The following is a 12,335-nucleotide window of genomic DNA, read 5'->3' as shown; positions in this document are numbered from 1 at the left end:
ATTCTGTAAGCAGTCTAATACCTTTCAATAAATCCCAGTGAATACTTCAGTGAGTCAAAGCTGATTTCAGTTAGCTACAACCAAGAAAGTTTACTGCTTCAAAATTCAGTACCAGCAAGTAGGGTGTTGTCAGTAGCAAATGTTTAAACCGGTTTGAGTCAGGATTTTTTGTTATTTGAAACCCAGAGCATCCCAACTGATCTCCCTGATTTTACTAAGAGTTAATGAGAAGAAACAAAGTGTTCCAAAAGATATCAGTCTGACTAAAATTTGTAAATGCGATATTTCATCACATGAACTTGTTATAATTTAATTGCTTATGTAAAACATACTTGTTAGGTAAAATTTTATTTGTTCACACAGATCATAAAAATGTTTATTCAGTTTGTTAACTTAAGCTGTTTATGAACTCACTGGCCTTTTGTTGGTTAATCCACCACTACAAATCCTGGATGGGTTTGCTTATCAAAGAGAATCTTCAGGGCTTCCCTGGTGGCGCAGTGGTTGAGAATCCGCCTGCCGATGCAGGGGACACGGGTTCATGCCCTGGTCCGGGAAGATCCCACATGCGGCTGGGCCCGTGAGCCATGGCCGCTAAGCCTGTGCGTCCCGAGCCTGTGCTCTGCAACGGGAGAGGCCACAACAGTGAGCGGCCCGCGTACCGCAAAAAAAAAAAAAAAAAAATGTTTTCATTAACATTCATCAACGTATGAAAAAGGAGTAAATTTTTAAAGCCTATTTTACATTAAAATCTTTGCTATCAGAATCCACACCATCAAAATACAAAATCAAATTCCACTTAGATTATATGAGTTGGAAAAAATATATGAACCAAAATATCTAAATATAAACTAAAGTGGTGGCTATATGAGTGTATAAAAGTCATTCCAGATCTTTGAAGGACAGGTATGGATGATGTTTGATAGTAAAGCGACACTATCCATGTGAGTATAGGAATAATCAGGGTCTATTTTATATTTATAAAGTCTGGAAATTAAAAGAAGTTTCAGGGCTGTAAAAAAAAAAATTGGTACTGTCCTTTAAAAGTCAGCAGTTGAAAAGCAATGAAAAAGAATAAACTTCTGATATACCCAGCAACATTGATAAACTCTGTAAATATTATATTGAGGAAAATAAAACCAGATGCAAAAGAGTATATGTTGTATAATTCGATTTATATGATGTTCAGAAGGTAAGCATAGATTGGGAAGAGAAGTGAGATAAACTTATGCGGTGCTAGAAATGTTTCTGTACCTTAATCTGGATGATGGTGATATAGGTATATGCATTAATCTGTACAGTTAAGTTTAGATATAATTAATGCTGTCATATTAATACACTTTACATACTTTACTACATATGTGTACCCAATTAATCAAGAAATTGCTCATCAGTCAGCCATTAAGTACATGTTGGTTATATAATAATAGAATTTATAAATCTTTGATTAAATATTGATAGAACTGAAGCTTCATAACAGAGGAAAAATATCTGTTTCACTTAGCACTGGATACCCAGAGCACAACATATTCTACCAGGCACAGGGTGATGGAAAGGAGGGAACAGAGAGAGAGAGAAAGAAAGGACTTTATTTTAGCTATTTTTCAGTTTATGTATTGTAATTAATGCTGCCATCCACTTTGTGTATTTGGTTTTTTCCTTAATTTAGTAAAGGAGATGGCTTTGAGCAAGGCTGCCCCATAGAATGTGTCCATAGAATGGCTGGGATGAGGAAAAAGAAAATATTCTCAGCCCTTACTTATGCCTTATGAATAGGAATAACTGAAGAGAGAAAAGAGGATAAACTAACCAGAACCATAAGCTCCAGGACCAGAGCCCAGAGGAGGATCCTGTGATTTAAAGGAAGGAAAGATTTCATGCTTAATACCTGGGCCAAAAGACCAAATAACGGGAAGCTGCCCATGGGATGCACTGTAACTGGATAGAGTTTGCTTCTTGGAACTCCTGCTCTCTAGAGAAGAGTTTAACTGATCTGTTCAACCGGATGAAAGTGACAAGACGGAGGATGGGATTTCATATACCAGAAAATGAGGGGCCATGAATAAAGGCTAAGAAGTCTCTCTTCCTTGTCCTTGGGTGGTGGCAGGGAGTAACATTTCCCATAATATATGGAGAGGGTTAGTCTTTGAGCAGCTAGTATGAGCATCTTTATAAGAACTTGCTTGTGAAAATGGGCTTTGATCAATGTATTTTAGGTAAAAGGCAGAGCCCAGATTTTTGCCCAAGAGGAAGCAACTCTGTAGAAAAGAGAGTTGATGCTGACTGGGGGCTTTGGGGAAAATTGTCAAGATGAACCCCTCAGGCTTGCATTGGGTATAGGAGGGACTATGGCATGAGGAAAAATGTTGATAGAATTTTATTAATTTGTTGGCTGAATGATTTCTGTTGTAAACCCTCTTCACCATTTCCTCTTTCAAATCTTTGGTAAAATTTATGTGCTTGATTAATATTCTATCAAGCCTATTTTCTTTGTGGGAGAATGAGTATAAAAGCTGAGTCTTACTTTGATTTTAGCACTGATTGAAACTTTCTTTGTCTGTCCGGGCTGGTCTAACAGAATACCATGGACCAAGTGGCTTATAAACAACAGAAATGTATTTCTCACGGTTTGGGAAGCTGGGAAGTCCAAGATCAAGGTGCTGGCAGATTCAGTGTCTGCTGAGGGCCCACTTCCTGGTTCATACAACCGTCTTCTTGTACCCTTACATGGTGGAAGGGGAAAGGGAGCTCTCTGTGATCTCTTATATGAGGACACTAAACCCATTCATTAGGGATCTACCTTCATGACTTAATCACCTCTCCAAAACCCCACCACCAAATAACATCACACTGGGGACTAGGTTTCAACATGAATTTTGGGAGGACACAAAGATTGCCTATAACAAACTCAGACTACGTGTGGATATGGCCAATATTGAGTTAGCCTCCATTTAGTCACTCTGGGTCTACCATGCTCTTTCTTAAGAGTCCCTGGGGAAGGAAGGGCACCAGGAGGGGACAAAAGAAAAGGGGAGACTGGGAATGCTGGACACAATGCAGAGTACTAACCATTATACGATCATGGCAGTGCTGCAAATCTTTTTTTAATTAATTAATTTTATTTTTGGCTGTGTTGGGTCTTTGTTGTTGCGCTTGGGCTTTCCCTAGTTGTGGCGAACAGGGGCTATACTTCATTGAGGTACATGGGCTCCTCCTTGCGGTGGCTTCTGTGGTTGCGGAGCATGGGCTCTAGGCACACAGGCTTCAGTAGTTTTGGCTCGCAAGCTCAGTAGTTGCAGCACAGGGGCTTAGTTGCTCCACGGCATGTGGGATCTTCCTGGACCAGGTCTTGAACCTGTGTCCCCTGCATTGGCAGGTGGATTCTTAACCACTACACCACTCAGCGAAGTCCCAGTGCTGAAAATCTAATAGGGCAAGCTCCAAGGAGCTCTTGACCTGCTGGCCAGGCCCACTTGGTCTGGACTGAAGATGGCCCATATAGTCCATGAAGCTCTCTTGTTTCATGGTATTACAGATGGCATATGCATAAACCTGCCAAGCAGCAAGTAAGAGACAAAGGGTTTCTTCCCAGGGTTTCTTATGGAATGTTAAGGATAAACCATAGCTCCCAAGAAAGACTGCCTAAATCCTGGCTCCTCTCTAGGGTTTATTATTTGCTAGCCTCCATCTTTTATCAAAGTCTTTCTTTTCTTTTTTTTTTTTTGCCTCCAACTGTTCCAATCTGGTTTAGCTGGGCTAGTTCAAGAAAAGAAGAGATCATGGCCGAAGTTTGGGCAGAGACGTAACAGTGCAGGAGCACCTCCCTGTGGCTGAGTGGCAGGAGAGCAAGAAACTTTAGCTCCTGGATCTACCCAAAGCAAGAGAGAAATGCAAGCAAATGATTTGTGGGAAGTGTAACTTTGGAGTTTATAAGTGGCATTTTCCCTAGACCATCGTGTCTTTAGCACCGCAGGGTTACAGACCATGAGGTCTGAAGTGCAGAAAAAAGATAGGTTCAGAATAGCCACTAAAGTATTTACTTTTTGATTTTTATGTATTTATTTTATAGAAATACAGTTGATTTACAATACCAGTTTCCGATGTACAATATTATATTAGTTTTAGGTGTACTACATAGTGATTCAATATTTTTCTAGATTATGCTCTATTCAAAGCTATTATAAAATATTGGCTATATTCCCTGTGCTGTACATTACATCCTTGTTATCTTATTTATTTTATACATAGTAGTCTGTACCTTTTAAAACTCCACCCCTATCTTGCCCCCTCCCTCCTTCCTTCCTGCCACTGATAACTAATTTGTTCTCTATATCTTTAAGTCTGTTTCTATTTTGTTATATTCGTTTCAATTTTTAGATTCCACATATAAATGACAACACACAGTATTTGTCTTTCTCTCCCTGACTTATTTCACTAAGCATAATACCCTCCAGGTCCATCCATGTTGTTGCAAATGACAAAATTTCACTCTTTTTTTATGGCTGTGTAGTACTCAATTGTGTTTATATACCACGTCTTCTTTATCCATTCATCTGTGGTGGACACTTAGGTTGCCTTCCATATCTTGGCTATTATAAACAATGCTGCTATGGGAGTTCCCTGGTAGTCTAGTGGTTAGGATTCTGCGCTTTCACTGCAGAGGCCTGGGTTCAATCCCTGGTCGGGGAACTGAGATCCCGCAAGCTGTGCAGTGTGGCCAAAAAAAAATGCAGCTGTGAACACTGGGGTGCATATATCTTTTCAAATTAGTGTTTTCATTTTCTTTGGATGTATACCCAGGAGTGGAATTGCTGGATCATACGGTAGTTCTAGTTTTAGTCACTGAAATTTTTAAAGCCATGAATGTAATTTAGCAGGAACACTATCACAGGCAATCATTTTTTGTTTTGTTGTAAAGCTGTTGGATACATGTTAGAATGATTTTTTTTTTTGTCTGAGTGTATGACAGGAAAATAATGTTTAAATCAATATGTAAATCAAAGCATCTCCACTAGCATTATTAATCTAGAAGGAAGTATTACATAGACAATAGTAAAAGGAAGGACATTTAGTCTATATTTTCAAATGGGACTTGATCTTTAAAGTTGTTCACTGGCAGAATTTTTCACCAAGTTAGTATAGATTATATGCTACTTCATAAAAGATAGCAATAATGAAGTTTGGGTTTTTTGTTTTGTTTTTCAGTATCTGTTTTCAGAGAAAAATCCTAAAACTTGTAGGGATTTCTGATGCCAGAAAATTTTGATATATAAGAGTATATTTAGCAATCAGGGTGACTTAGATCATGGTAAGTGGCATATGTATAATTATAATTTGCATTCCAGTTATTTAAACTGAGATATCCTTGATCAGGTTGAACACACTGTGAGTAGAAGATCTCTTCTTCCAAGAAATAAGATGGAGACAGTCTTTGGAGAATGGCCTCACTGAACTGGTAAGTTAACTTTCTCCGGATTTTGATGACTTCCCCAGTCCTTCCATAATTCCTTAGTGCTCTGGCCATTTTCTGGTAAGTCATGGTCTTCCGATTGCCTTTTCTTTTCCCCCAAAGTTGGGCAAGTTTTTCTTTGTTTTTTGATACAAACTGAAAGATGCCTTTGGTTTGATCTATCCATTGAATACAAGATGCCATCTCGGGATTACACAGGGATTCATGAAGGTATTCAAACAGTCGGAGCTTCTTCCTGCCTAAAATAGAGGAAAACAATGTCATACTTTACCATGGCTCTACACAAGGAACATCCTCGGGAAGGGTTTGTTGAGTGACTACAGAATTCAAAGTTGCATTGGGACTGGTTTTCTTCCTACTCACCCCTTAGAATGCATTTATGGTATCATTTTATGGGACTTGAAAATCAAGGGTCTATTTGGCCTACTGCGGTTTCAACTGAACCTTTCCTTGTTAGGGAAGTTGTCCAAAATTTTGTACCGTCCTTCACTGGAGAAGGGAAGCATGGCATCTCTCTACTCGAGTCTCCCATTTGTCACGTGGTCTTTTGTCACAGCTACATCTTGACTTCTAATTTTATGTTGTATGTTAAACCGTCTACAGAATAACAAGACTGAGCAAAATGGACTGCAAAGTTTAGTGGTTTTAAAGAGAAGTCTCAAAAGCCATTTGCAAAAGACAACTCATTTGAAGGGGCTTTATTCAAATAAGTTAAGTCAATGAGGTAAGGAAGGTGAATGTATTTTGCAAAATGTAAAACAGTGTGCAAATACAAATGAAATCAGTAACAGACATGTAAAAATGCTAACTCCGGTTCTGCATAACTACTCGAAAAAATAAAGAAGAGAAAAAAACCAGAGTCGAAATGCCAAAATATCTTCATGACATTTTGACATTATTAGTGAGCAATGACAGTGAGCGTTGTGGTATTTTTTCATTGCAGTGAAATAAGATGGTACTGCCAGAGTTTTTAATCTCTTTTAGGAGCACAGCCCTTTATATTTCAGAATAACTAGAAAGGAAACTTTGGGAAGATTTGTTGCTATGGTTTTTGCTTGTTTGGTGGATTGGAGAACAAAGGTGACAACCGGTTTTGTGACTTCTGAATTGGCCTGTAAACACCATGTCCCACCAGATCTGTCAGTAGCTAACAGCTCCACAGCCAAATTCCATTTTCCCCTTGAGAAAGTAGAATAGTGGATTCTCAAACTGCTTTAAACAGTCTCTGGGGTGTAATACTCATGCATCTGTCATCATTCATCCAAAAACCTCAAAGGTTTTTACAAAGATTATCTTTTGTGTTATATTATCTTGAGTTTATGAATTGGGAAATGAAAGGGACTTACCAAAAAATACATCATGAATTAAAGTCACAGCCTTAAAGAAGTTCTCTGGCTCTCACCCAGTGGTCAAATTAATTATAATGCATTCTCATCTTTAAAAGTTTGTTTTTCAATTTTGAAAAAAATGTTTAAGTTTTTACTTTTTGAAACTAAAAGTATTATATGATAAAAAATTCAAACAGAAGCACAAACGGAAAGTAAAAACTCCAATCTATCCTACATATTTCTAGAAAATAATTTGTTTTGCCTATATAAACATACGTGTATCCTTTAAAAATTAAAAATGGGGGCTTCCCTGGTGGCGCAGTGGTTGAGAGTCCGCCTGCCGATGCAGGGTACACGGGTTCGTGCCCCGGTCCGGGAAGATCCCACATGCCGCGGAGCGGCTGGGCCCGTGAGCCATGGCCGCTGAGCCTGCGCGTCCGGAGCCTGTGCTCCGCAACGGGAGAGGCCACAACAGTGAGAGGCCCGCGTATCGCAAAAAAAAAAAAAAACCAAAAAAAAAAATTAAAAATGGTATCACAGTATTTTGTACTTTTTCCAGTGAATAATATATCTTAAATAAAATCATAGAACAATACAGAGATTAGCTATAGATAGAGGAAATACTAAACTGTTGACAAAGGTTACTTGTGGGGCATAGCATGGGAAGAAAGAACATTTTTTCACTTGTTCTTTACATACTTCTGAATCAGTTGAATTCTTAATAATGAGCATTATTACTTTTGAATTATGGGATTAAAAAGGATTAAAACAAAAACCAAAATGTATTTAGAGCTCTTTCTGTTTCAATACTTAAAGTATGCCTTTTGCTCTTTAATAACTATATATGTTCTATTTTTATGCATGTACTATTTTTCTCTCAATAATGAATTCCCGAATTATTTTGAAATTTCATTGTTTTAAATGTATCACTATTTCAGGTGGTAAGTGGTAAATGATACATTCCCTAATGGCGAGATCCACAGCCGAAAACATCAGTGAAAAGATACAGGCGCCACACCCTGGATTTAGTAACTGGTTGGTTTGTTTGTTTAAAAAAAAAATAGGTGACAGAGGTAGAAGTGTTATTGGCCTCATATTAAATTACTACCATTATTTAATATTCAATAGTAATATTCAGTAGATTTACTTTACTTATGTGATTTTATACATTATTCCTTGCTGGATTAGAATATTACTGCACAGTTAGACTTTTACAATTCTAGGATACAGTATACTGTTTTATAAGAACAAAACTAGTTATCTCAAAAAATATTCAATTTAAAATAATTTTAAGTATGGACAGCTACATGTAAAAGAATGAAATTAGAAGATTTTTCCACACATTTACAAAAATAAACTCAAAATGGACTAAAGACCTAAATGTAAGACCAAAAACCATAAAACTCCTAGAAGGAAACAAAGCACTAGGCAGAACCTCTTTGACAAAAATTGTAGCAATATTTTTTTTGATCTGTCTCCTAAGGCAAAGGAAACAAGAGCAAAAATAAACAAATGGGACCTAATTAAACTTAAAAGCTTTTGCACAGCAAAGGAAACCATCAACAAGACAAAAGGGCAACCTACTGAATGGGAGAAAATATTTGCAAATGATATGACCAAAAAATGGTTAATATCAAAAATATGTAAATAGCTCGTGCAACTCAATATCAAAAAACAAACAACCCAATTAAAAAATTGGCAGAAGACCTGAATAGACATTTTCCCAAAGACATACAGATGACCAACAGGCACATGCAAATCTGTGCGATGTTTATGCTCAACATCGCTAAAGATTCAGAAATGCAAATTAAAACCACAATGAGATATCACCTCACACCTGTCAGAATGGCTATAATTTTTAAAAAAATCACAAATAACAAATGTTGGCAAGGATGTGGAGAAAAAGGAGCCCTTGTACACTGTTGATAGGAATATAAATTGATAGAGCCACTGTGGAAAACAGTGGGGAGATTCCTCAAAAACTAAAAATAGAGCTACCAGGGACCTCCCTGGCGGTCCAGTGGTTAAGACTCCGCGTTTCCAATGCAGGGGGCTTGGGTTCAATCCCTTGTTGGGGAGCTAAGATCCCACGTGCCGCATGGCACGGCCAAAAAAAACAAAAAAGAACTACCCTATGACCCAGCAATTCCACTCTTGGGTATATATCCAAAGAAAATGAAAACACTAATTTGAAAAGTTACATGCTTTCCAATGTTCATAGCAGCATTATTTATAATAGCCAAGATATGGATGCAACCTAAGTGTCCATAAACAGATGAATGGATAAAGAAGATGTATATATACATACAATGGAATATTATCCATTAAAAAAAGAATAAAATCTTGCCACTTACAACAAAGTGGATGGGCCTAGAAGGTATTATGCTAAGTGAAGTAAGTCAGAGAAAGACAAATACTGTATGTTATCTCTTATATGTGGAATCTAAAAAATAAACAAAAAAAAATTTAAAAATTAACAAATGAATGTAACAGAATAGAAACAGACCCACAGATATAGAGAACAAAGTAGTGGTTACCAGTGGGGAGAGGGAAGGAGGGAGGAGCAAGATTGGGGTACAAACTACTACGTATAAAAGAAATAAGTTACAAGGATATACTATGCAGCACAGGAAATATAGTCAATATTTTATAACAAAAATGCAGTACAAGCTATAAAAATTTTGAATCACTATGTTATAAACCTGGAACTAATAATATAAATCAACTATACCTCAATTAAAAAATAAAATAAAAATTAAAAAAAAATAATTTTAAGTAGCTATGATAAGGGATCATTTTTTAAATTACACTATAAAATTGGGATGCATCTTATATGTCTTTGTATATCGGAGGTAATTTACTATCACAAACAACATTGCAAGGAACATCCTAATACATATATATGCACACACATGCATCTAAGGTATTTGGGGAAATATCCATAGTGCCAGACTATGAGCCTAATGCTTTACATGGATCTTCTCACTTAATTTTTATAGCAACCTTACAATGTCTGTACAATTATTACTATTTGTTTGGTTGTTTTTGAATAAGGAGACTGTGGTACAGAAGGTTAAGTAAGTGATTTGGCCAGGGTCACATAATCAACCCAGAGTTCACACTCAACCACTAAGTGAGTTATATAGTCACTAAGAGTCAAAAGGTATGAACATTTAAAATTTTGGTAGGTATTGCTAAATTGCCTTCCAAAACTTTGTAAAAATTTATACTCTCTTTAATAATGCACGTGAATGTGTGTGGCCCACATCTTAGCCAACAGAGGCTATTATCCTACTTTAACACTTTTGCCTACCTGTTAGATGAGATCATCTTCATTTATGAAATCAAGATTTCAAATTTATGAAATAAAGTTATGATGGAACTTGGAAAACTTAATAGAGATGATTAAGTTTGTGGAGAACTTAATAGAGATGATTTCTATCCTGAGGGCTTCACAGTTGAAATAAGACTGCTAAAATAATTTACGGAAAAGTTCCCCCTTCTATACCTAAAATGTATATACCTTATTCCTTTTTTATTGAAGTATAGTTGATGTACAATATTATATAAGTTACAGGTTTACAAGAGAATGATTCACAATTTTTAAAGGTTATATGCCATTTAAAGCTATTCTAAAATAATGGCTATATTCTCTGTGTTGTAGAATACAGCCTTGTAGCTTATTTTATACATAATACCTCTTAATCCCCTACTCCTATACTGCCCCTCCCCGCAATGGTAATCACTCGTTTGTTCTCCATATCTTACACCTTATTCTTGAATACAGATTTATTTGACTGAAGTGACACTTTGCACCTTTACAACATCTCTATGAAGCTATAGGAAAGCTCACCCAAGATAAACAGCTTGGAGTAGTTTGTCTGTCAGAGTTAAATTACTCTCAACTGTGAGAAGAGAATATTTTGCAAATCAATTCCAAACTCAGATATGAAATTCCCTTAAAGCTGCTTTGATGAAGATTTGACTCTTTTACCTATGCGAGGAGTAATGGATCCACATACCTTTTCCTCCCTTTTGCTGGAGAAGAGTAGGTTGCACCAGCTGGTTTTCAGGGATGTTCTGCAGAGACTGATGAATATTTCCTTCAAAATAGAGGTCCGCAGCACTGTTCTATATAAATAATGTATCAGGATGTTAAGTGGGACTTCCCGTGTGGCCCCCAATTGGTGGCCAAAGTCAAAAGCTGAGGGCAAAAAGAGTGTTCAGCATCTCTCGAATTCTGAAAATCCCTACCTTCAACTGCTGTCTCCCAGGGCAGAGCTAGCATCAAACCCATATATGGAGAGGGCCAAGGGACAGAGGGTAATCTGAGGCTTTGTGAGGAGTTCTGTATCTTCCCCTCCCTATGAGAAAGGAGAGTGGGTTGCTTCCTCCTTTCCCCTAAAAATGCCCAGCAAGAAAGATCCAAAAGAATCATTAGTAGAAACTGAGGCGCCAGCAAAAAGGGAAGATGGGCTTCCATTCCTGAGCTGGATGCCCATCTGGCAAGAGAAGATAAGAGGAGAAAGATGGCAGCTGAGGGAGGACAGAGGCAAGAGAGGCAGGAAGAAGCAGCCTGAGTTCCTACCATTACATATGGCAAGGAAATGTGGGCCTCCATGGGTTAACTAGACATGGTGGTGGAAGGGGGTGGACTTGAGCCCTCCTTATACAGGAGGGCTGCCCAGCAGGTAAGGAGTCCCCACCACAAGAGGCTGTGCAGTGTATGCTGGGGATGGAAGCTGAAGTGGAAATAGGGTAGCCAGATCTAGCAAATAAAAATATTAGGCATCCTATATTTTATAGGTTGCCAGGTTACCTGGCAACCCTAAGGGGAGGTGAGAGAGGTTAAAGTAAAACCCAAACTCCCTCTTTAAAGAAATGTCTTGTTGGAGAGGCCCTGATAGTATAATTTACAGGGACAGAAAAAGGACATTTGACATACTATGGTTGAGGGTAATAACTGAAAAAAAAACTTTAATATTTATACTCTACCACATTAAGACTGCTTGATAAAAGGGACACATCAAGGAAACAATGCAGGTAATTTCCTGGCAGTCAAGTGGTTAGAACTCGGCACATCCACTGCAGGGGGCATGGGTTCCATCCCTGGTCAGGGAACTAAGATCCCACATGCCGCAACATGGCCAAAATAAATAAATAGATAAATAAGAAGAAGAAGAAAGAAAGAACGTAAACAATGTAAAAGAACACATGGAAGGAGAGGTAGATGGTGGGGACACTCCCGTTTGCAGAAGGCTACTAAAATAGAAATGAATTGGTCCAATACACATAGCTAGCTCTGAGCTTGGGAGGGGAAATAGAGCAGGTTAATACAAGATTGTGGGTAAAGCCAGTGCAGGGAACGTTTTAGGGGATCCATAACTTTCCTGCAGCTTTTCGGATGGACTGAGGAGAAGCATTGATGTGAGAACCCTAAAATACCTCCTCTATAGAAATCATTCAAACCCATCTGAAGTCAGATGAAGGACAATGATAAAGCGCAGTTTCCTTCTTGACAGCATTGATGGTCCCCC

At 37.8% G+C, this 12,335-nt stretch overlaps 1 protein-coding gene across 6 annotated transcripts in view; it reads right to left on the bottom strand.

Moving 5' to 3' along the window:
• Positions 1–4,035: 4,035 nt before the first annotated feature.
• SPIC (Spi-C transcription factor) overlaps positions 4,036–12,335 on the bottom strand; it is a 51,815-nt gene continuing 43,515 nt past the window's right edge. For all 6 annotated transcript variants that reach the window (XM_049694735.1, XM_033427636.2, XM_033427637.2 and 3 more), the window contains 2 exons: positions 10,821–10,929; positions 4,036–5,709 (listed from right to left, as the gene is read on the bottom strand). In XM_049694735.1, coding sequence (XP_049550692.1) covers positions 5,282–5,709; positions 10,821–10,929 — 537 coding nt within the window. In that variant the 3' untranslated portion in view covers positions 4,036–5,281. The remainder of the gene's footprint in view (positions 5,710–10,820; positions 10,930–12,335) is intronic.

This window comes from Orcinus orca, chromosome 11, assembly GCF_937001465.1.
Source record: "Orcinus orca chromosome 11, mOrcOrc1.1, whole genome shotgun sequence".
Lineage (NCBI taxonomy): Eukaryota > Metazoa > Chordata > Mammalia > Artiodactyla > Delphinidae > Orcinus > Orcinus orca.
The sequence above is the reverse complement of the archived record's forward strand: the minus strand, read 5'-3'. Positions and strand labels throughout refer to the sequence as shown.